The 24,330-nt window shown below is 44.7% G+C and overlaps 1 protein-coding gene across 1 annotated transcript in view; it reads right to left on the reverse strand.

Moving 5' to 3' along the window:
- tns1b (tensin 1b) overlaps positions 1 to 24,330 on the reverse strand; it is a 304,662-nt gene that overhangs the window by 11,451 nt on the left and 268,881 nt on the right. The window contains exons 17-26 of the mRNA XM_036958729.1: positions 22,355 to 24,034; positions 20,501 to 20,557; positions 17,485 to 17,678; positions 17,198 to 17,336; positions 13,607 to 13,708; positions 9,477 to 9,503; positions 8,401 to 8,578; positions 6,290 to 7,491; positions 2,396 to 2,482; positions 937 to 1,065 (exon numbers count right to left, since the gene is read on the reverse strand). Of these exons, the coding sequence (XP_036814624.1) occupies positions 937 to 1,065; positions 2,396 to 2,482; positions 6,290 to 7,491; positions 8,401 to 8,578; positions 9,477 to 9,503; positions 13,607 to 13,708; positions 17,198 to 17,336; positions 17,485 to 17,678; positions 20,501 to 20,557; positions 22,355 to 24,034 (3,795 nt within the window). The remainder of the gene's footprint in view (positions 1 to 936; positions 1,066 to 2,395; positions 2,483 to 6,289; positions 7,492 to 8,400; positions 8,579 to 9,476; positions 9,504 to 13,606; positions 13,709 to 17,197; positions 17,337 to 17,484; positions 17,679 to 20,500; positions 20,558 to 22,354; positions 24,035 to 24,330) is intronic.

The raw sequence follows: 24,330 nt of genomic DNA on the forward strand, positions 1-24,330 counted from the left end.
TTGTGTCAATTGTTAACGGTTCACTAAATCAGTCAGTGGTGCTAAAATTCTCTCCTCCCGGACCACCAGCTGTGCCAGGGGTACAGTAGCTCACTTGATTCAACGTGTCAATTAACACAATAACACCTACGGAATTTTAACATTATAATATGGCCCACCAGAATATAAAACCCTGTATGGTTCTTCAAAAGTATCTAAAACAAACTTCTTTACAGAACCTTCAAAAAAAGTGTTCTATACAGCACCAAAAAGGGTTCTGCTATGGTTACAAGCCAAAGAACCCCTATCTGGTACTATTAAGAACCATTATGTTTGTGTGTGTGTGTGTGTGCGCACAGGAAGACGTGTGCAGGCGTCCACGTGTGTAGAGGAGGCATTCCAATCCACTCCCAGTTATCCCTGCTCTTCTAGGTGTTATTGGAAACATCACAGGCACCTCATACCTTAATGACAGTACTAAGACCCAGGGTATATGTTTAGCAGTGCTGATCGACTATATAGCCAGACTCTGCTGGAGTAACGATATGCTTTCATCGGGCCCCTCAGAAACACATGATCCACTTCAGAGTTTGTTGATTGATTGATTTAATACGTGAGAGTATGTGAACGTCAAACAAAATGTGATTGTTCTTTGTATGATTTCACTGTGGACTGTATGTGTGCTTGTGTGTGTGTGTCTCCTTATATGTAGGGCCACAAGATGACACAACATCACAGAGGTGTAGAGGGCTAATATAATTTTCCATCAGCAATTACAGGTACAGTATATGAAAGCTGGAGCCCAGTTGGTGATCCAGTACATTTTACGTTTGAGTAATTTAGCAGACGCTCTTATCCAGAGCTATTTAAAGTTAGTGCATTCATCTTAAAACAGCTAGGAGAGACAACCACATATCACACTCATGTGTTCATAACAAGTGGGAAACTTGGAAGTACCTTTCTTGGTCTGCTGTACAGTGGGAGGAGGAGAGGCCACTTTCATGGCCAGGCCATAGGCCCCTCGGAAGGAGTGACTGTCCCGAATGACAAAGGCCCCGGGCTCTCTCTCTCTCAGCAGGCTGATGGCTGCAATACACAATAATACATGATTCAATAAAATAACACTTTATGTATCCCCTCAGGGGAAAGTAAGAAAGTATTGCCAGATCATACATTCCTTTGGATGTAACACAGAGAGGAGAAGAAACAAGGACAAGGAAGAGGCAAGGAGAGGTCTTTGGGGGAGAGAGGGAGGGGTGAAAAATGATTCTGAAGAGGTGAAACGGGGAGGGTGGAAGGACGAGGAGAAATAAAGGGATAGGTAGGATAGACATGGAAGATGGGGAGAGGGAGGAGGCGGCGAGTGGGAGTCGGAAGGGAATGAGGAGGAAACTTTCCTTGAAAGGAAGGAAGGAAGACCTTTTGTGATCCCATATTTCAATGTAACTACGGGGGGGGGAGTTATTAGCTGTTGTCTTGTTCAACAAAACAACATGTATTGCATCTCTAACATGCAATTCTATGTATATGTCAAAATATGACATTTCATAGACTCTGTAAGGAAGATAGATATACATTACATGCAGATGTTCCCTAGCCACTTAGATTAATGGAGTACATATGGTGTGTGTGTGCGTATGTGTGTGTGTGTGCGCGTGTGTGATGTCATCGCAGCGGAGCATGTGCTTGTGTTTAAGGCTATCTCCATTGACATTTTATTCATTTAGCAGACGTTCCATCCCAGATGATCTAATCCAATAAGAGAGTGTGAGCAGAAGCAGATGTAGGGGCCAACAGCAGTGACCTCACAGTGAAACATACAGCAGAAGAGAACAGAATAGGGTCATTTAGGACATCTGTGTGTGGAGAGGATGTGTCAGAAGAATCCAAAAGGGTTTACATCAGACACACATCCTAACTCTCTCCTGGTTACTAAAAAAATAACATTCTCGGCCACATTTGACCTTAAATAGGTCTTATGCTAGAGGAACAACTAGTGGGATAACCAAGGTAACTGTTCTGTGACAAGCTAGTAACTACACTCTTAGAAAAAAAGTTGCTATCTAGAACCTAAAAGAGTTCTTTGGCTGTCCCGATAGGATAACCCTTAGTTCCAGGTAAAACCGTATCGGTTCCAGGTAGAACACTTTCCACAGAGGGTTCTACATGGAACCCAAAAGAGTTCTACCTGAAACAAAAAAGGGTTCTACCTGGAACCAATAAGGGTTCTCATATGGGGACAGCTGAAGAACCCTTCCAGAACCTTTTTTTCTAGGAGTGTAGTACATACCATTACACAGCAGTTACTACTTAATACTCAAATGTTTTACTATTTTCTTGGGAAACTGAATTATCATAAAACCTACTGTATGTGTTACCTTTAATCTCTTCCCTCTATGACAAGAGGCACAATTACCTTGTTCACGGGAGATGTCAGGCTTATACCAGAACTTGGAAGTGTCCTGAACAAACTTTACATTCAGCCTGGTCTCGGGACTCCCGTCTAAGAGAAGAAAGAACGAGTTGTGTTGAAACCATGTGTAGATTTAACCAAAATCATTTAGCCATTTCACCATGTGAATAGAGGTATGTTTATATGATACTTTGTAAATGCTGCATGTCACATTACATTGAATCAAGTCCAAAGTCTCAGTAGTCTTATTTATTTATTTTTACCTTTATTTAACCAGGTTAGACTCGTTGAGATAAAAATACATTTTTCAAGAAAGACCTGGACGAAGACAGCAGCAGTGATGCTTCGTGAGGGTCATCCTGACGAAGACCAGATAATCCAATCTACATATCAACTGGACTTCCAAACAGGACATTAACAGCTCCTTATTGTGTAGAGATTAGCGAATCTGCGCTATTAGCAAGTTAGCTCCTAGCGTCAACCCTCGCAAACACGCCAGTATCTTTACCTCCCACAAAAACGCAGGTATCTGTATCTGTGACCATATTAGTAGTTGCTGTTTTAACTCTTCTCCCAGTATACTCCAGAATGGAGCTTTGAAACCACTGCAGATGCAGAAATGGCTGCCAACCAAGGCTCTGGGCCGGATGCCAGTTCTATCTGAACCTAGCATCTGGGACTGGCTGGGCTGCCTGGGAGATGCATTCATTCCTTCATCTGCTCTGCAATGTGTTTACGGAGAAAGTAAGTGTGTCCAACTTATGAACCGCCTGCTCAGCTAAAACCATGCAAGTATGACCGCATTCACTTTACTTCACTATACTTATGCTGGCTCTACTCACTTCGTCTGCTTTCACAGAAAAATGTGTGTATGAAAACAGATGTATGTACATTGTACTTATATAGTTGGGTACTAGCGCAATTATAGTTTAGGTATGCATTGTTACATATGCACTGGCAAAGAATATACCCGTTTGCGGCTTCATAAGCAATGTATTTGTAAAATAAATATATACACTACTGTTCAAAAGTTTGTGGTCACTTAGAAATGTCCTTGTTTTAGAAAGAAAAGCACATTTTTTGTCCATTAAAATAAAATAAAAATGATCAGAAATTCAGTGTAGACATTGTTAATGTTGTAATGCTCCAGATACTCAACTAGCCTAAAGGAGAGTTTAATTGCTTCTTTAAATCAGCACAACCCGTTTTCAGTTCTGGAATGATAATTGCAAAATAGTTTTCTAATGATCAATTAGCCTTTTAAAATGATACACTTGGATGGGCTAACAGAACGTGACATTGGAACACATGATGATTGATGATAATAGGTCTCTGTACGCCTATGTAGATATTACATTAAAAACCTGCCGTTTCCAGCTACAATAGTCATTTACAACATTAACAATGTCTACACTGTATTTCTGACCAATTTGATGTTATTTTAATGTTTTTTTTATGTTGCTTTTCTTTCAAAAACAAGGACATTTCTAAGTGACCCCAAACTTTTGACCGGTAGTGTAAATTGTGGCTAAATACATATCACACGCTTACCCTATAAATATAGTTACTGAGAAGGTAAAATCAGCTTATTAAGTTGTTATTATCATGCAGTTTCACATTAATGAACCGCTTTAAAGAATATACAGTGCCCTCCGTAATTGTTGGGACAGTGAAACGTTTTATCTTCTTTTAGCTCTATTCTCCAAAAGTTTGGATTTGAAATCAAACAATGACTATCAGGTTAAAGTGCAGACTGTCAGCTTTAATTTGAGGGTACATCGGGTGAACCGTTTAGAAATTACAGCACTTTTTGTACATAGTCCCCCCATTTTAAGGGAGCAAAAGTATTGGGACATTTAAGTATTTGGTCACATATTCATAGCACACAATCATTTATTACATCAAGCTTGTGACTCTACAAATTTGTTGGATGCATTTTCTGTTTGTTTTGGTTGTGTTTCAGATGATTTTGTGCCCAATAGAAATACTCAACTTTTTACTACTTTAATACACATACACAGCACCAGTCAAAAGTTTGGACACACCTACTGATTCAAGGGTTTTTCTAAATGTGTACTCTTTTCAACATTGTAGAATAATAGTGAAGACTTCCAAACTCTGAAATAACACATATGGAATCATGTAGTAACCAAAAAAGTGTTAAACAAATCAAAATATATTTTAGATTCATCAAAGAAGCTGCCCTTTGCCTTGATGACAGCTTTGCACACTCCTGGGATTCTCTCAACCAGCTTCCGCTGGAATGATTTTCCAACAGTCTTGAAGTACTTCCTGCATACGCTGAGCACTAGTTGACTGCTTTAACTTCACTATGCGGTCCAACTCATCCCAAACCATCTCAATTGGGTTGAGGTCAGGTGATTGTGGAGGCCAGGTCATCTGATGCAGCACTCCACCCTCCTTCTTGGTCAAATAGCCCTTACACAGCCTGGAGGTGTGTTGGGTCATTGTCCTGTTGAAAAACGAATGATAGTCCCACTAAACGCAAACCAGATGGGATGGCATTTCGCTACAGAACGCTGTGGTTGCCATTCTGGTTAAGTGTGCCTTGAATTCTAAATAAATCACAGACAGTGTCACCAGCAAAGCACCCCCACACCATCACACCTCCTTCTCCATGCTTCACATATAGAACCACACTTGCAGAGATCATCCGTTCACCTACTCTGCATCTCACAAAGACAAGGCGTTTGGAACCAAAAATATCAAATTTGGACTCATCAGACCAAAGGACAGATTTCCATCGGTCTAATGTCCATTGTTCGTGTTTCTTGGCCTAAGGAAGTCTCTTCTTCTTACTGGTGTCATTTAGTAGTGGTTTCTTTGTAGCAATTCAACCATGAAGGCCTGATTCACACAGTCTCATCTGAACAGCTGATGTTGAGATGTGTTTGTTGAACTCTGTGAAGCATTATTTGGGCTGTAATTTCTGAGGGTGTTAACTCTTCTTTTCCTGTGGCGATCCTCATGAGAGCCAATTTCATCACAGCGTGTGATGCTTTTTGCATCTGCACTTGAAGAAACCTTCAAAGTTCTTGACATTTTCCAGATTGACTGACCTTCACATCTTAAAGTAATGATGGACGGTCGTTTATCTTTGCTTATTTGAGCTGTTCTTAACATAATATGGACTTGGTCTTTTACCAAATAGGGTTACGTTCTGTATACCACCCCTACTTTGTCACAACACAACTGATTGGCTCAAATGCATTTAGAAGGAAAGAAATTCCACAAATTAACTTTTAACAAGGCACACCTGTTAATTGAAATGCATTCCAGGTGACTACCTCATGAAGCTGGTTGGGAGAATGCCAAGAGTGTGCAAAACTGTCATCAAGGCAAAGGGTGGCTACTTTGAAGAATCTCAAATATAACACAATTTGATTTGTTTTACACTTTTTGGTTACTACATGATTCCATATGTTTTGTTTCATAGTTTTGATGTCTGCACTATTATTCTACAATGTAGAAAATAGTACAAATAAATAAAAACCCTGGAATGAGTAGGTGTGTCCAAACCTTTGACTGGTACTGTATGTGAATTTGTCCCAATACTTTTGGGGGGGACTACGTACAAAAAGTGGTGTAATTTCTAAACGGTTAGCCCAATATGGATGAAAATGCCCTCAAATGAAAGCTGTCAGTCTGCACTTTAACCTCATAGTCATTGCTTGATTTCAAATCCAAACTTTTGGAGTATAGAGTCAAAAGAAGAAACAAATGCCTTACTGTCCCAATAATTATGGAGGGCACTGTATCATCCTTGAGAATACACTGATCTTCACTTCCTGTTTCGCTGGGGATGTCAGTGCTAGTTGGGGTGCTCTTTGCTACAGAAGTAGCTAAGTTTTAAGGGGGTTTTCAAGGTGGTCTTACCAGACATGTTAAACTTGGAGAAGTCGGGCAGTGTTTGAAAGTAGCTGGTGCTGGGTGTGCTCCCTCCACTCGACATAGGTGAGGACATTTTTCCGTTCAGCGTCCCGTAAGAGAGCCCCCCGTTGGGCCTCTCCCCGCTCGACATGCGCCTCTTCTCTGGCAGCTGGGGTTGAGCCTGCGCCGGGGGGGCCGGGCTGCCCTGCCTTAGCCCCATCATCATCCCCCCGTCCAGGTAGCCCGCAGGGGAGAGGGGGAAGGAGGGCGTGGAGGGTGGGTGGTATCCTGAGGAGCTGCTCTGTCGGGACAGGGTGCCGTGCCTCTCGTCCGGGGTGGTGTAGCCGCTACTATGCAACATAGGGTGTCGGTCCAGACTCGGACTGCATTGTGACATCTGGCCGAGGGACGGGTGGTGGTCCAGCACCGGACTATTACCACTGCCCTGCTGGTGGGTGAGGGACGGCTGTCGACTCAGCACCGGACTGCTCTGGATAGGCTGGCTGTAGGTGAGGGAGGGCTGGCGGCTGAGCACGGGGCTGCCCTGGGAGGCCTGCGTCAGGGATGGTTGTCGGCTCAGGACAGGGCTCCTCTGGGGCATGGAGGGCTGTCGACTCAGCACTGGGCTGGACTGTGTCCCCTTGGACACACACGGGTTATAGTGGTGGCGGCCCAACACAGGACTTCCCGCCATTACCATCCCAGGGATCCCAAACTCCACAAAGCCATTGGCAGGAGAGGGCTGGTGGCCCATGACAGGGCTGCCGTGATTGGTGGGCTGGTGCCGATGTTGGAGAGAGGGGCTGTTGTCGTGATGCAGTGTGTGGAGACTTCCTGATCCTGGCGAGGGGTGGACAGCCAAAGAGCTTTCCCGGGGGGATACCTCCGGCTGGGCCTGGGGAGGGCTGGGGTCGGTGGAAATGTAGCTCCCCATGAGGCCATTGGGACCTAGGTAGGAGGGCGTGGTGGTTGGGGAGCACAGGTAGGACAGGTTGGCTGAGTTGGAGCTCAGGTAGGAGGGGGTAGGGGTACCCTGGGCTTGAAGGAAGGGAGATGGGGTTCCCAGGGCCTGGAGGTAGGGCTTGGGAGTAGCGACAGAGGTGGGAGTGGGGGTGGGGGACGCGCCCTCAGAAGGCTGTGAACGGAAGCCGGAGTCACTGGCAGCTTGCGAGGGGATGTTTCCACTGCTGTCAGCCAATTGGTGCTCTCTGAGGGAGAAAGAGAGATAAAGACACTCAAACACAGTGTATGGAAAGAAGTCCACAGTAGAATGAACTAAATGCAGTATTAACACCTATGGATCCCTTGCTATCTGTAAACATGTAGTATATTTCAGGAATACTGGTTCCTTACCAATGTCATGTATGTGTATGTTTAATGTCATTTAATACACACTCATTGACCAATTTATTAGGTACACCCATGAAGTACGGTTTGGATCCCCCACTGCCTCCAGAACAGCCTGAATACTTTGGGGAATGGAAACATTGCTCAATTGGTTTAAAGGGAGCTAACGTGTGCCAGGAAAACATACTCCACACAATTACACTACCGCCACCAGCCTGCCGCATTGACACCAGGCATGATATGGCCATGGCCTCATGCTGCTTACGCCAAATCCTGATTCTCCCATCAGCATGACGCAACAGGAACCGGGATTTGTCAGACCAGGCAATGTTTTTCCACCCTTAATAGTCCACTTTTTGTGATTGCGAGAAAACTTGAGCAAATTCTTCTTGTTTTTAGCTGAAAGGAGTATGACTGGGTTTTTTTGCCCACAGGACTGCCACTGACTGGATGTTTTTTGTTTGTCGCACCATTCTCGGTAACCCCTAGACACTGCCGTGAGTGAAAAGCCCAGGAGGCCGGTCGTTTCTGAGATACTGGAACCGGTGCACCTGGCACCAACGTTCATCGTCGCTTAGGTCACAAGTTTTGCCCATTCTAACATTCAATCGAACAGTAAAGGAATGCCTCGTTGCCGGTCTGACTGCGTTATATAGCAAGCCAGTGCCACGTGACTCACTGTCTGTAGGAGCGAACCATTTTCGTGAACGAGCGTACCTAATAAATTGGTAATTGAGTGTATGTATTAATGTTGTTTGCTTCGTACTCACCCCTCTGAGCTGTGGATTGGGCTGCTGCTAGACAGTGGGGGGTTGAATGTCGGGGCAGGGTCAGTGGTCGTCTGTCTGGCCAAGATCTCTTTTGGAGGGCTGAGGGTCACAGGTGACCCTGGTGGTCCCCCGCCGGCCACCGCTGATCTGGCTACCGACTCCACGTAGCTCCGCGGCTCTGAAGAGATACAGACTTGGCCATTAAGTGTGATTTCATTTCAGTGTGTACTGTCGTGAAGGTGACGTTGTCTTCACAGGATGGCTGCACTTTCCCCCTAAACAGTGACAATTTTGTTCTTGTGAACATGCCATTATCTATCAAATGTGTTTTCTTCACTGAATTCAGGATTAGTGAGTTGTTTGGATATCAAGATTTACTGTACTTTGGGTATACACTGAAATATTATTGACATATCATTACTGACATATTATGTCTTTAATATAATATTTCAACTCCTACAAATGGGACTACAGAGTTAAGAGTTAAGCAGTCCAGAGAACCTACAAAGCAACAATAGGCTTTAGGCTGTCGTTAAATTATTCCTCCTTCATTGAAATGATCATATTCAGGTCATCAGCTGCAGCCCATCAACCAAACTGCAGCATCTTCACCGTTTCCCCATCAGGAGCTTGTCAACAGTGTGTTCGTCAAACAGACCTGCTTGTATGTACTCAGAGACATGTTCTATTGCCCCCTCGACATTCCAATGAGGTCCACAAGAGCCTATCAAAAGCACAGTCTGCTAGATCTGAAACCCACGCTAGACAAGAATCTTCTGGAGGGAACAGTATTGCCCACAATAATGACTCCATGGAACATACAGTGACTGAATGGCGCAAGAGGGATGGTGACCATAACAGCAACGAGCAAACACAATACGGAACAAAGAAATGGAGAAAAAGTGCAACGTTGTAAGGAATTGTAAAGTCTCAATTGTGAAGTAACACCTGAAATGGGTGGAGGACATTTGGATGGGAGAAGAGGGAGAAAAAGAGTGAGGCTATGTGGTTGTCTATGACAAGGGTTCTCTGGGGAAGTAAAAAAACAATGCTTGATGATTGGGCGATGTTCTTACCTTCCTCGCCCTCACTATTGTCAGCGTCTGAGGCGCCGTGACGGACCGAATTCAAAGAAAAAAAGTGAAACAAAGAGTCAAGAACAAGAAGAGAGAGATAAAGGGAGGGAAAGGAAGGAATGAGAAGGGAGGAAGAGGATGAGAAGTAGTGTAAGGTAGCCAGAGAAGGGAGGGGAGGAAAAGAGGTTCATGGGAGAAAGAAAGAAGACAAAGTATGATGATGTGATCGATGGTGTAGAGAGGGAAGACAATTTGTCAAAGTTATATTCAAGCATCTGTAGTTTAACTGTGTGTGTGTGTATGTGTGTGTGTGTGTGTGTGTGTGTGTGTGTGTGTGTGTGTGTGTGTGTGTGTGTGTGTGTGTGTGTGTGTGTGTGTGTGTGTGTGTGTATAAGTCAGCGCTGGAATAGTCAGCGCAGAAGGAACTACTGAGCAGTGGGGTCCACATTTCGTGAGCCAAGTCAAACATCCCTCCGAGAGCCCAAGCACCTCATCCAGTAATGAGATATTATTGCTCCTGCCTCCGCTAGAACCAAACACTCCATAAAGGCTTAGAGGAGACAATAAAAAAGAGCGCATGTTCAAAGGAGTCATTTGTTGAAATTATATTTCTGGGGGCTCTCTCACATTTAGCCTGTCGGCTGTGTAAATATGGGACTCATCGCTTTGAAGACTGGATTAACATGCAACTCTATGAAGGTGAGCCATAAATCAAGCTTTCATTCACATTCCTAGGTCACTAAAATCAACCCCAATATAACCACATATGATACAAAAACACTGCTCAATTTACAAGCACTGGTGATCTCACTGGTGAACTGTTTCACAGAAAATGTATCTCAAGCTAAAGCTAGGTTGCTATGCTAGCCTTTCGAGCCCTCAATGGAATGGTGCTAGCTAGCCACGCGCTCTAGATTTAGCCCTATGCTAACAATCGTTGAGGCCTCAAGGGAGTAGCACTATGCTAGTAGATGCTATGTTTACATTTTAGCACTATGCTGCACTATATATACAAAAGTATGTGGACACCTCTTCAAATTAATGTATTCAGCTATTTCAGCCACTTATTGTATTCAGCTATTTCAGCCACACATGCAATCTCCATATACAAACATTGGCAGTAGAATGGCCTTACTGAAGAGCTCAGTGGCTTTCAACATGGCTCCAACAAGTCAGTTCATAAAATTTCTGCTCTGCTAGAGCTGCCCCGATCAAATGTAAGTGCTGTTATTGTGAAGTGGAAACGTCTAGGAGCAACAACGTCTCCGTCGCGAAGTGGTATACCACACAAGCTCAGAGGATGGGACCGCTGAAGTGCGTAGCGCATAAAAATAATTTGTCCTCGGTTGCAACACTACCTACTGAGATCCAAACTGCCTCTGGAAGCAAGGGAGGATGCCAGGAGAACGCTACCTGCCCCAAAGCATAGAGGAGGAATATTTGTTTTCCTGGCATCCCCCAAACACAGATTTCTCCGTCGGAATGCCAGATAGTGAAGCGTGATTCATCACTCTAGAGAACCCATTGTCAATACTCCAGAGTCTAATGGCGGCAAGGTTTACACCACTCCAGCCGACACTTGGGATTGCACATGGTGATCTTAGGCTTGTGTGTGGCGGCTCGGCCATGGAAACCCATTTCATGAAGCTCCCGACGAAGAGTTCTTGTGCTGACGTTGCTTCCAGAGGCAGTTTAGAATTCGGTGGTTCAGGCTAGATGATTCTGTGCTTCCAACTTTGTGGTAAAAGTTTGGGGAAATCCCTTTCCTGTTTCAGCATGACAATGCCCCCGTGCACAAAACACTGGATTAACTTGACTGGCCTGCACAGAACCCTGACCTCAACCCCATCAAACACCTTTGGATGAATTGAAACGGCCACTGCGAGGCATTTTTTTGTTAAACTTTATTTAACTATGCAAGTTAGTTGAGAACAAATTCTAATTTACAATGACTGCCTACCGGGGAACAGTGGGTTAACTGCCTTGTTCAGGGGCAGAACGACAGATTTTTTTTTACCTTGTCAACTCAGGGACTCGATCCAGCAATCTTTCAGTTACTGGCTCAACGCTCTAACCACTAGGCTACCTGCCACCTCAACATCAGTGCTCGACCTCACTAATGTTTGTGGCTGAATGTAAGCAAAGCATCCGCAGCAATGTACCAACATTTAGGGGAAAGCCTTCCCAGAAGACAGGTAGCGGTTATAGCAGCAAAGGGGGGACCAATTACATATTAATGCCCATGATTTTGGAATGAGATGTTTGACGAAGCAGGTGTCCACATACTTTTGGTCAATATTATCAGAAAAAAATCATTATTCTTATACATGCGTTGGATAAAGTGTCTGCTAAATGGCATATATATTATTAGTATACACTGAAAAAATATGTAAACAAAACAATTTCAAAGATTTGACGAGTTCATATATGGAAATCAGTAAATTCACTGGGCCCTAATCTCTGGATTTCACGACTGGAACTATGCATCTGTTGGTCACAGATACCTTAAAAAAAAGGTTGGTTAGAAAACCAGTCAGTATCTGGTGTGACCACCATTTGCCTCATGTAGCGCAACACATCTCCTTCGCATAGAGTTGATCAGGCTGTTGATTGTGGCCTGTGGAACTGGAACACGCTGACGTACGCATAGATCCAGAGCATCCCAAAAATGCTCAATGGATGACATGTTTAGTGAGTATGCAAGCCATGGAAGAACTGGGACATTTTCAGCTTCCAGGAGTTGTGTACAGATCCTTGCATTATCATGCTGAAACATGAGGTGATGGCGGTGGATGAATGGTACGACAATGTGCCTCAGGATCTCGTCACGGTATCTCTGTGCATTGAAATTGTAATCGATAATACGCAATCCCGTTCGCTGCCGTAGCTTATGCCTGCCCATACCATAACCCCACCCCACCATGGGGGCACTTTGTTCACAACGCTGACATCAGCAAACCGCTCACCCACAAGCTGTCTGCCATGTACAGTTGAAACCGGGATTAATCCGTGAAGAGTGGCCGTCGAAGGTGAGTATTTGCCCACTGAAGTTGGTTATGACGCCGAACTGCAGTCATGTCATTAGCTTCCCTGAGATGGTTTCTGACAGTTTGTGCAGAAATTTGTTGGTTGCGCAAACCGACGTTGGAGGCGGCTTATGGTAGAGAAATTAACATGAAATTCTTTGGCAACAGCTCTGGTGGACATTCCAGCAATCAGCATGCCAATTGCATGCTCCCTCAAAATATCATACATCTGTGGCATTGTGTTGTGTGACAAAACTTCACATTTTAGAGTGGACTTTTATGTCCCCAGCACTGATCATGCAGTTTAATCAGCTTTTTACTATGCCACACCTGTCAGGTGGATGGATTATCTTGGCAAAAATAAATGCTCGCTAATAGACGTAAACACATTTGTGCAGAACTGTCACGGCTGGCTGAAGGACTGGACCAAGGTGCAGCATGGTAAGCGTACATTTTTACTTTATTTAAAAATGACGCTGACAAAACGAAGAAGAAAAAAACAACCGTGAAGCTTTGGGCTATGTGCCCTGAACAACTACAAAGTTAACTTCTCACAAAACAGGTGGGGGGAAAAGGGTACCTAAGTATGGTTCTCAATCAGAGACAACGATAGACAGCTGCCTCTGATTGAGAACCATACCAGGCCAAGACATAGAAATACAAAAACATAGAAAAAAGGACATAGAATGCCCACCCTAGTCACACCCTGGCCTAACCAAAATAGAGAATGAAAAGCCTCTCTATGGCCAGGGAGTGACAACAACATTCAAGAGAAATCAGCTTTTTGTGCGTATGGAACATTTTGGGGATATTTATTTCAACACTTTACATGTTGCATTTATATATTTTTTTTACAATTTGTATATTTAAGTACATTTACACATACCCAGAATTTTACTTGGTGATATGGTGCTGCTAGCAAAAAACTACATATTGAGACAGACTACAGACAGACAAATTTACACAAAGTTTACATACAATAAACTAGATGAAGTGAACATAGATTATGCTAACATGCTAGAGGCTACATTATGCTATGCTTACAGGCTCTTCAAGCCCATGAGTGAAGCACAATGGCTAACAGGCTAAGGAGTGCTTGCTCACCTGAGCCACTCTGGTTGAGGTGGATCTCAGCTGGGTTGTGGGGTTTGAGGCCCAGGGCAGAGAGAGGGGTCTTCATCAGGCCTGGAGGGGAACGAGCTTGGCCTAGCAGGAAAAGAGCACAACATGACTTAGCATTTAGCATGCTTCACTACAACAGTCTTAGCAGCAAACACCTGTGCTGTTCATGTTGGAACTGTGTATGTGTGTGTGTGTGTGTGTGTGTGTGTGTGTGTGTGTGTGTGTGTGTGTGTGTGTGTGTGTGTGTGTGTTAGCTGGTTTGGGTCTATGTAAGGTATGTAACGGTGACTAACCCCATTCCGTACAAATTTGCGCCACCGCAGCATTCAAACGAGGCTGCAATGAAAACTAATGGGACTGTAGCAAATGTATTGGCATCAAAATCTGGGGTGTGAACTAAGTTTTGATTCAGCGTTGATTTTCATGGGAATGGACTAATAGTATTTGAGAAAAGACTAACAAAAAACAGATCCCTCTGACGCGGTACGTTACATTGTGACGTGTCACTACGTAATGTACAACTCATTCGGTGGAACTCATTCGGTGTCGTACAGCCTCTTTCCACCAGGTGTAGCCCTTCTCTAGCTATATTGTTTCATTTACATTTTAGAGGTGATAAGTTGGACAAATTGGGTGACAAAAGCAGTTTCCCCACACAACATATCTCCCCCCTTTCACTATCACGCAGTAGGTTTCGCTTCCCCACCCGCCATTTTTAAAAAGACCAGACGGATTGCGTTTTTCAATCATGCAGAGACGGGCAGCATGGAGGTCTCGTCATTGATTTTGCTAGAAAGGGGAGAAATTGCGTTTTACAATGGATTCATGTCACAGTTGACCTGGAAGTATTACGTTTTTGGGGCGGTAAAACAAGGTAAATTGTACGGAATAGCGCAATGTTCAAAAGTGTGTTAGTTACCGTTACATGTATTCAATTGATAGGGCAATTTTTTAATTCCTGAATTCCAAGGCAGGTTGTTCATTGCTGCACATGTTCTATGCCTCATAAATAGGACTGACTGACATGTGTAGCATGGAAACATTAAGGAATGTTTTCCGGGACCTAGAATAACACTAGTCCAAGAAGAAAAAACATGCTCAACAGAGAATATTGTTGGAAAGTTATTTTTTGTCCAGAACTAGGCTTAATCTGGGTCCGGAAACCAAATGTGTGTGTATACATATGGTACATACAGATGCTGAGCTGTCAAGACATCATAACAACAGAATGTGACACAGTGACACACGACAACATGGGTGATATCATGACGGACACAGCTAGATGTGGGAGGGGTGTGTCCATGCCTCATGCTCTGTGGGAGGACCATGCAGGTGACGTATCACACTGTGACCAGCCTCTGAGCGACACGGTCACAACAAACATGGCAGGATATAAGCAAAGGTGTGCCATGCACACAAATGTAAATAACAACAGTAACTCACTGACATATGTAGAAAAGACAAGCCTTATGTGGCTTAACAAATAAAGATGCTTGGGAGAAGTCAGTGAGTAGCAAAACAACAAAGTGATGTTAAAAGGAATACACACATGACAACAGTCACATGGAGAGCAGTACCTTTGGAGAGTGAGGCTTAGTTATTTTGAAATATTTGTATATGCGCATGTGTGTTTGTGTGCGCGTCCGTGTGTGTGTGCGCGCGCGCGCGCGTGTGTGTGTGAATTAGCGTGGGTGAATACGTGTGTTTCCTTTATATGAGTAATTTAGTGTGGATCTCAAGTCTATAAGGGGCTCTTGTGTCTTAAGAGGTACTGCTCTCCAGAGGCATGCTGGGTAAAGCCGTGCGGGGGGGGGGGGGGGGGCTATGATAGGCAGAAGGGGAGAGCTGGGGGTAACTTCAGGGTCGCTGAGCCTGGGCCAAGATGGCCAATGTGGTCAACAGTGGGACTAGGGACGTGCATCATCCTCCACTTACCAAAGAATCCCAATCAATTCTTTGTTCTGTGTGGCAACCTAAATGCCTTACAATGTGGTGGATCGTGTTGGGCAAATGCGTTTCATGGGAGGACACTCTAAAGGTCTAGAACTGAGAGGGGTCTGTGGATGTGCCGGTGATAGGGATCTGGGTAACCCTAAGCGCTGGTCCATCAGCTTTCCATACCCCGAATTGTAACATTACCAATGTGATGGTATGTGATGATTCCAAACTGATACAAGGCCAGGCTTGCAGGGCAACAGTCAACGACACCACTAGCTCCATAGAAAGAAAACCAACACCTCCTGTCTCGCAGTAATGTTTAGGGTTAGGGGCTGGAACGGCAGAGATAGACAGGGACAGGCATACCCAGGGCTCCACCAGTCTATCTAAGTATCTGTTTCAGTTTCTATTCAAGACATTATGTGTAAAATGAAGTTGAAGCATATTGAAAGTGGGATGCATACTTGAGTAGTAGCATACTACTAGTAGATCCCTAAATGCTGGTAGATGCATGTAAGTGGATGCATACTTGACTAGAATCTTCTTACATGGACAGAGATATCATAAATCGTCATGGTTTAGTCAGGAAAAATAAGTACTCACTGCATACCCGCTTTGCATGGAGTATTTTGTTTTTTGGGGGGGGGGTGTAACACCTTTGAGGGCGGTAAAAATGCTATGGACTTTTTATGGGGTGTTTTTAGGGCTTTGCCCAGGGGGAGATGAGGTAACTCGTAGCGCTGGCAACTGACATGGTATTTGAAGGGATAGTTCACTCCATAATTTGTCAAGCGCTTGAAACCACAACTCACGCTATTGTTTCTGTGTGTAGATCCAGCTCAATGCCTTAACCCAAATGAATGTGGAAGATAGGCACCGAATAAAATCCAAAAATTAAACAGTGCCCATCTTTCATATGAAATACGTGCCTACTAAATGCATCAGAAGACTGGTGGGATCCCAGGATATGTTGATCTGTAGATGGCAGCACATTCTCTAAACCCACTGAATTACTGACTGGAAGGCAGGAGAGAAGTGTGATTCTTGTCTGATAGGATGACTCAGACTTTTCTATGAGCCGACACAATTGCAAACAGTGTGGCCTCTCAGACAGTGTGGCCTCTGCAGTTATTAGGATCTATCCTGCACTTCCTACAAATCTGTCTGAATGGGTTTGAAGTGGATTTTGTCATGTGGGAAATGTAGTTTATTGCCCTACATCTAAATGGGGTAGAATACTCGGGATTAGGAGATGTAGTCTATTATTTTTTTTGAGAAGAAGAAGAAGAAGAAGAAGAAAAATGTTATGGTCCAAGAATTAAAACCAACCAGACAGCGCTAGACTAATGCCACCATGACGTTATTGACCATAATATCAGTTGTATAGTTTCTACACTCTGAACCTGTACATGCCTGAATAAAACATGGTATTCTCATGTCCTATAATATCCTAGAGAGTTAAACTTTTGAGGTTTTCTCGATCAAGTCACATGGTAATGTAACTCCTGGTTAATTATTCCTATAAATAACATCCTACTCCCTTCTTGGATAAATGTATTTAAATATGATTTATGGTAAAAGCCTATATTCCCCTGAGTTCCACAGCGCCTACAGCCAGCCAGAGGGGAGACTTACACAGGTTGAAGTAAGGGGTTTGCGGCGAGATGGGGAAGGCAGGGGTTTGGGGGAACACCTCACCACCAACAGTGGGCGTGGGGCTGACGGAGCCACCTTCCAACTCCTCAAAGGCCTCTCTGTAGCTGTGCATGTGTCTCTGATGGAAGAGAAGACAAGGAAACACACACATTCACGCACACGCATACACACCCAATATGTTAGTATTCATTATGGTCATCCTAATCATATATCATCCTATGTGAGACACACTAGAGAAGGTTGAGGCTGTGGGCAGAGCATTCTACCTCTTTGGGCCGCCCCCCAGGATTCAGATTTAAGGTGTTGACGAACTCCGGCGAGACACAGCGAATGGGGGAGCGGACTGGGGGTTCGTAAGAGAAGTTTTCGTCGTGGCCATTGTGGCATTGTCCTTCGCTGGTGGTGCGTTGACGGGGCAGGGCCAATGTCTCGTCCAATGACATCCCATGGGACTGGACACCTGTACAGATCAAACAGGGGTCACATTTTGTCAGAACAGTGTTTTGTAAAAAAAAAAGAGAAAAAAAATATCATGCTGTATCAGTATCATGCTCTTTGAAACACAATTTTTCACTTCAAACCAGCAATGTCTTGCACAGCCTTTAAATCCACAGAAACATCAGAATAAGGAAACAGTCACAAAGTGTTCAAAAGTGAACAGTAAGAAATGGCAAAGCTGAACTTTCAACATGCTACTTGATGTTGAACACTCTAACCAGAACTTTTCTCATTAAATTCAGGCACTCTGGATTGTTTGGAGGGGAACAGTAGGGATCAATGTTCTTGTTGAATGTCACTAGATTATCAGGAACTCGCAGGTACATCAGTGAAACAGTCTAAATTTGTAATTATTGTTATCTGGGTAATACTTTGTGGCGGTAGCTAATGGTTTGGATGAACCTCAAAAGGCCCAGTAAACTCATTAGTTGGTTTGGAGGGAAAGAGAGGAAGCTGCCACTGCCAGTGTAAGACAAAAAGGATTTGCGTAAGATTATTTGAATGTGTTAGTTACTGCATGGAAACTTGTTTTTGTTCATTGGTAGTCAGAGACTTTGGGTAAATGTAAGCAAACTACACATTGGTTTTGTATCGTAGCCAGTTCTTCTTAAAAATATGTTTAACTTTTACCCTAGGTTCTTCAATTTTAAGGTAAAATTTGGAGGGTCATTGAAAATTGTGCATAAACACTTATTTTTTGCTTTTTCATGCAGGTTTTATGCAATGTACTCTGTAGCTAGCGCTGACTGTCTGCAAAAACAAACTATTCATCTGATTCATGGATTCTCCAGGCCTGAAGTTCTGACATACCCTCCCAAAGATGGAAAAGCATGCAAACACACCCTAGTTCGAGAGCCGAACGTTATGGAAACAGTGAAAAATATTTACGAGCCCTAGCTCAGCCTCTTTTGGCAGAATAAACCTGGGGGGGCGAGTTAGAGATAGCATTAGCATGCAGCTGCGGGAAACTAAGAGGCTAACAGCTACTGTCAGAATGGAGATGGCCTCTTTGGTCACACAAGAGTCAGACATGCCTTATGTGTTTACTCCAAATAATATCCATGACTGTGAAGAAGTATATCCATATTCCACAACCGTTAAACTGAACATAAAAACTACAGAGAGATTTTGGAGGGAAAAAGTGGTATTAAAGGAGAGCAGTCTTCTAAGAGGTTAACTAACTTCCTGTCTGTCTAGTACACAACAGTGTATATACTGTATATCAACAGAAATCTAGTGTCACTAAGTGTGCTTTGTTGGATCCCGATTTACAGCATAACAAAACAGTATCATGACAAGATCCAAGTATAGGCCTAAAACGCCAAACCTGCACGCATGCCATTCATATGCCCATCTTTTTACGTTCTTGATTTGCCTCCAATGGAGCTGCTTCAGTCATGTCACATGTCTAGGCTGTGCTCTATTTTGATTTGTGGATCGAAGAGGGGCATTGTTGGATAAATCCTAAGCGCTGGCACGTGAATGGCAATGGGCCTGGGATACAGCAAAACAGATGGACCCAGGATGCACTGCTCTACAGCGGAGCCTGTCAAACACTGTATCGTTGCCCTGGAGATGGCTAATAGCTTCCAGCTGTTACAGCAGAGATTCCATGGACTGACATATCTGGGGAATTGTTTTGTTCCCCCCCTTGTTTTTCAAGCATATAAACACAAATATATATATTTTTTTACATACTATAGGAAATTTTATGAGGAAGGGGCTATCGCTCTCTTCCTCTCCATCTATCGCTCCAGTGAGGGACTATTTTATGGTGCGGAAGGGTTATCTGGGGGGAAATTCATCGGAATTCCCTTCAAAGAAATGTACTGATTGGAAACAGATCTACGTATGTATATAAATACCCAAATAGAGTGTTTTTTTCCCCCAGTAGACCAGGTCTGACCCCATTCTAAACGGTCTACACCGGGAATGTCCGGTCTACTCATGCTCCATCTTTGCTCCAAGGCCTGAGTTGTTGGAAGTGAAGCCATGTTAATAGAATGGATGTCATTGTGGTCATTCATTACAGTCCTTGGACTTCAAGGACTACTCTGGCTTTTGGGAGTACAGTGCAGTCTGGACATCATTCCAGGCCCCTGACAGAACAATACAGTCTGCGTCCTTGTCTATCTCTCCCAACGGACAGATAAGGCCTTCAGAATATTTAAAAAAGGCAATCTTCCCCCTAGATTTAGTGCCCTTTGTCTGCGATGATAATGTTAAAAACAGAAAGGGGAAAAGAGCAGCCTTGAAAGAGGCCAGTGTCTCCTGGCCTTGGGTATTGTTCCCTGGCTTTGGCAAACAATATCTTGTGACATACACTCCGCTGCGAGTCCGCACAGAGCCATCTTTGTGCTTCCTCATCTCGTTCTTGTAAAACTTAAACATTAACTCAAATGCAATTTTTGGGTTGGGTCGATTCCTTAACCTTAAAAAATAAATATCAAACTGTCCTCTCCATCAATCACAGATGAAGGACGGTGTATTGGAAAAACTGGACATTAGAGGACATTGTTTGTTCTATGACATAGCGAGAGAGACAATCAGAGGGAAGGAGTGAGGAAAAGAGAGCAAGGGAAAGACTGAAAAAAAATAGATAGATAATGAGAAAGAAAGAGAGTAAGGTAGAAACGGAAAGAAAGGGCATAAACAGGAAGCAACAAATGCAAACAGCAAACTCAAACTGGCAGGCAGTGCCATGGATAGATACTCAGAAAGGTTAGTTTTGAAGAGGAGTCAGTGACAGGGGAAACAGGGAAGGAGAGGAGGAGGGGAACGAACCAGAGAGGGAGAGGGAGCGACGGTGCTCAGACTGGCCTCGCATTCTGGCTGAGTACTCTGGGTAGGTAGAGTAGGGGCATGATTGGAGTCGGCAGGAGAAAGAGGAGGAGGAGGATGAAGATGAAGAGGAGAGAGAATGATGGAGAGATAATGAGATCGTCCACAGAAAGGGAAAAATAAATGAAGAAAATACGTTATTTGCTAGTTTATGAAAAAAAAAATCTAAATCATAATCGCTTACAGAACAATGGAAATGTCAAACATCTATGATAAACAATGACTAAGAAATATCAGAAATAAGAACCAAGTGGACATGTCACATATGTTTCGGTGGACAGCTGCCTGTACATGTGGACAAAGTGGGCTTGTATCTCCTGACAACCACAAGATGTGATAAGGAAAGTCTACTATCAGTTGCCTTGAGCTGTCCAGAGAAGCAAAGTGGTTGTGTGACAAGTAACTAACAAGGACAGAAGGATCTCCCTGCTCGCTTATATTATTCCTGCTTTTTATTCTTCCTGCTTGTTTTTCTTTTATTTCCTTTATGTAGTTGTTTGACTGTAAAGTGCCTTGCATTTTTTTATGCACTTTATTTAAATGATATTTTAATTGATTTGTCTATAAAATCCCAATAACAGCACTTTCGCTGTCTGGCCATAATGGGGTTTCACGGAAACTAATTTCAGAACCAAGAAGATGCATTTACCCATTACTGTGAGAGTATCTTTCTTGGACTTGTTTTCAGAGATGTCCCTTCACAGCTTGGCAATGTGATTCTGTACCACTACTTTTTGATTTATGACAGGTTTCCACACTGCGGACCTGTGTGTTCGGTTACACCAGCGAACTTCCTCCATTGGAGACAGCTCATAACTGATGAGCAGGCTGTCACGAGATAAGATGCACTGAAATTGTGCAGTTTGGAAAGCTTGTCATTTGGCAATAACTGCTGCGGTATATATGGTACTGCAGGTTGACGCAGGCTTGATTTGAAAGGTAAATGGATTGTTCTCCAGGAAAAGGGTTGGCCACCAATACACGTGCCGAAGAAGTGCATTAAAATGGTTTCATGATCTCACTGACAGTGTAACCTTGTCAACGTGTGCTTGTTGGCATACTTTTGCCCCACTTGTCATAAAAATGTTTGTGTGGCCTTATTAAGAGCCATTTGCCCTGTAAAGTCCTTCTAGCTTCACATAACAAGCTATCCTCCTATTGGACAAAAGCTTAGTTCTCTTAGCACTATTTACATGAAAAACAACATTATTTTACCAGGGTGCTAGATGCTTTAAGCAATGAACCATATGTACTAGTAGGTGTGTCCTCCATCTTGGGAGCAGTCAGTTCTAGGAAGCCTCAGTGCTTCATACAGTGTAGTGCAGGGTCTTACGGGGGATCCTCGAGCTGAGGCACTGTGTGTACAATGGCTTCATTGTGACCTCACAGGGCTCATATCAACGCCAACGCAGCCCATCATAAGGGCAGAGCTTTGAGCCAGGAAAAGTCAAGCCCGGCTCACAATGGATTTTCTGAGGATTTCATTTGTTACTCCGGGGGTTTTACAGTTCCATGTTGTACTGAGAGATGGTGTCTGTGTGGGCTGTTCATCTCTTTGTGCAGTAAACAAACTTGTTAAAAAAACTAAGTTTAGGAAAGAAAATGTAATAAATGCTCTGTTTTGGGAGAAAACTATCAAGATGTTCTCTGTTTGAACTTCATTCATATTCATTACAGCTTTTTGTTTCTTTTTTAACATCCTAATATATCCTCGACTTAAGAATAACCTTCCTGTTTCCTTTGTATATTAAATCACACCTATATGCCAATGACAACACATGAGATCTGCAGTCTTACCTGCCACGCGCTGGGCTACTAAACCCTCCACGTTGAATACTTCATCAGGCTCGGCATCTCTCAGCTGGGGCAATGAGGAGATGGCACTGAGACTCTGCTGGAGCTCTGGGGACAGGGACGAGGTCATTGTGCTGGGGGGGTACGTGTTAATGGGCTTCAGCTGCAGCTGGCCAACGCTAGTGGGGACCTGGGTGGGAGAACTGGTCCAGGTTTCCCCTTGGCTGGAAGGTTCAGTGAGGAAGCCAGGGACGGAGACTACAGTGGGACCAGGCTGGTAGATGGCTGTGGGTCTCTGGACGGCAGAGGGCTCTGGTGACGTGGACAGCTGGATGGGGGAGGAACTCAGCGGGACCTTGGCAAGGCGAGGCGCATGGCTTCCCGAGATAGCTGAGTCGGCCTGGTAGGAGGGTCTGGCCTGGGTCTGGGAGAAGGATGGTTGCATGGTCACCACCACCCCATTATCCCCTGGCGGAGCGCTCAGGGACTTGGGCACCTGCCCCAAAGGACAGCCTGGGTCCAGGTCTAGCATCAGCAGGTTGAGGGCCTCAATGGACTGCTCAATCTCCTGCTGCGAGGCAGTCTGGTGGTGGGGGAACTGTGGCAGGCTGTGGTGGCTTTGTAGAGGCATGGAGGGTGGAAAAGGGCCAAAATGGACGCCGTCCATCACCGGCTCCTCTGGGACGCCATATTGCTGCCACACGTTGAGCCCCCGTTGGACGGCATCACGACTACTGGTGGTACGTGCTGGAGCTCTGGGGAGGGGTTTCTGCTCTGCACCGAACGACTGCGAGCGATACAGGTTCCCGTTTTGGCTGAAAATGTAATCGCTCGCCGGGGGGATGGACTCGCCTGTCCCATCCTGAGCTGAGGATAGGCTTCGCACCAATGTGACGGGAACCTGAGCGGCCACATCCTGTGAGCGTATGGCGACATTGATGACAGCATTTTCCGGGGGGATGCTCCTCTCCAGATAGGTAACCTCGTGCTGCCCATTGATGACCGTCTCAGCCTGATAGTAGAGGTCTGCCGGTGTAGCTCTCCCTTCCAGGGACGACAGGGTGCCCAGGCTATCCATGCTGTTGCCCTCCTGGCTGGTAGGCAGTGCCACCTCGTCATCCAGAATATCCGTTTCCCTGTCCATTCTGCTGTTGTTGCCGTTCACGTGAACTTGGGCCGGCACCAGGTGAAGTATTCCTCCTCCTCCTCCTCCTCCTCCTCCTCCTCCTCCTCCTAGTCCTATACTTGTCCCTCCACCTGATGGGGAGGACAGGTAGCCCTGGCGGTGCATGGGGCCCTCCAGGCCGCTGAGCAGCTGCTCCAGCTCCTGCTTCTCCTGGGGACTGATGGGCTGGACAGCCGGGACCGTGCCCGAGTCTGCGACCTTTTCCTGGGTCGCTGGTGGCTGGATCACTGCGAGGGCTGCTTGGGGTACTTGCGCTGCTGCTGCCGGGGCTGGCTCATCGGTGCGGTCAGTCTTGATAGAGGCGGTGGAGTTGCCAGAGTCGCTGCTCACCGACAGAGCTTGGTCGATTGTGGGAAGGACCTGGTCGACGGCAGGTAGGACGTGTTCGGTGGCGGCAGGCGAGAGGCCGTTGGCAGTGACCGAGCCCTCGATGGACTCCTTCTTGCGAACTTTAGCGTAGAGACTGCCGTCGAGAGGGCCCTGTGTGTGTATGACGTCTGGAGAGAGAAAGAGACGGAAAGAGGGTGTTTACAAAGAGGGAAACAACACTGTACAGTATATTATGTACAATGGTCATCATTCAATTAATGTGAATCAAGATGAAGAGCCAGTACACACAAAAATGTCATCATTCAATGTATATCATTCAAAGGTTTGTGGACATTTGGTACAGCGAATATCATTACTTTTCAGCAACACAGACCTGTAATACCGATAAAGCAACTAAATCCAGTATAATTGAGAAAGCGAGAAAGGGAAAGAGCAGGGAAGGGACAAAAGAGAAGTAGGTGGG

Source organism: Oncorhynchus mykiss, chromosome 22, assembly GCF_013265735.2.
Source record: "Oncorhynchus mykiss isolate Arlee chromosome 22, USDA_OmykA_1.1, whole genome shotgun sequence".
In the NCBI taxonomy this organism is placed as follows: Eukaryota; Metazoa; Chordata; class Actinopteri; order Salmoniformes; family Salmonidae; genus Oncorhynchus; species Oncorhynchus mykiss.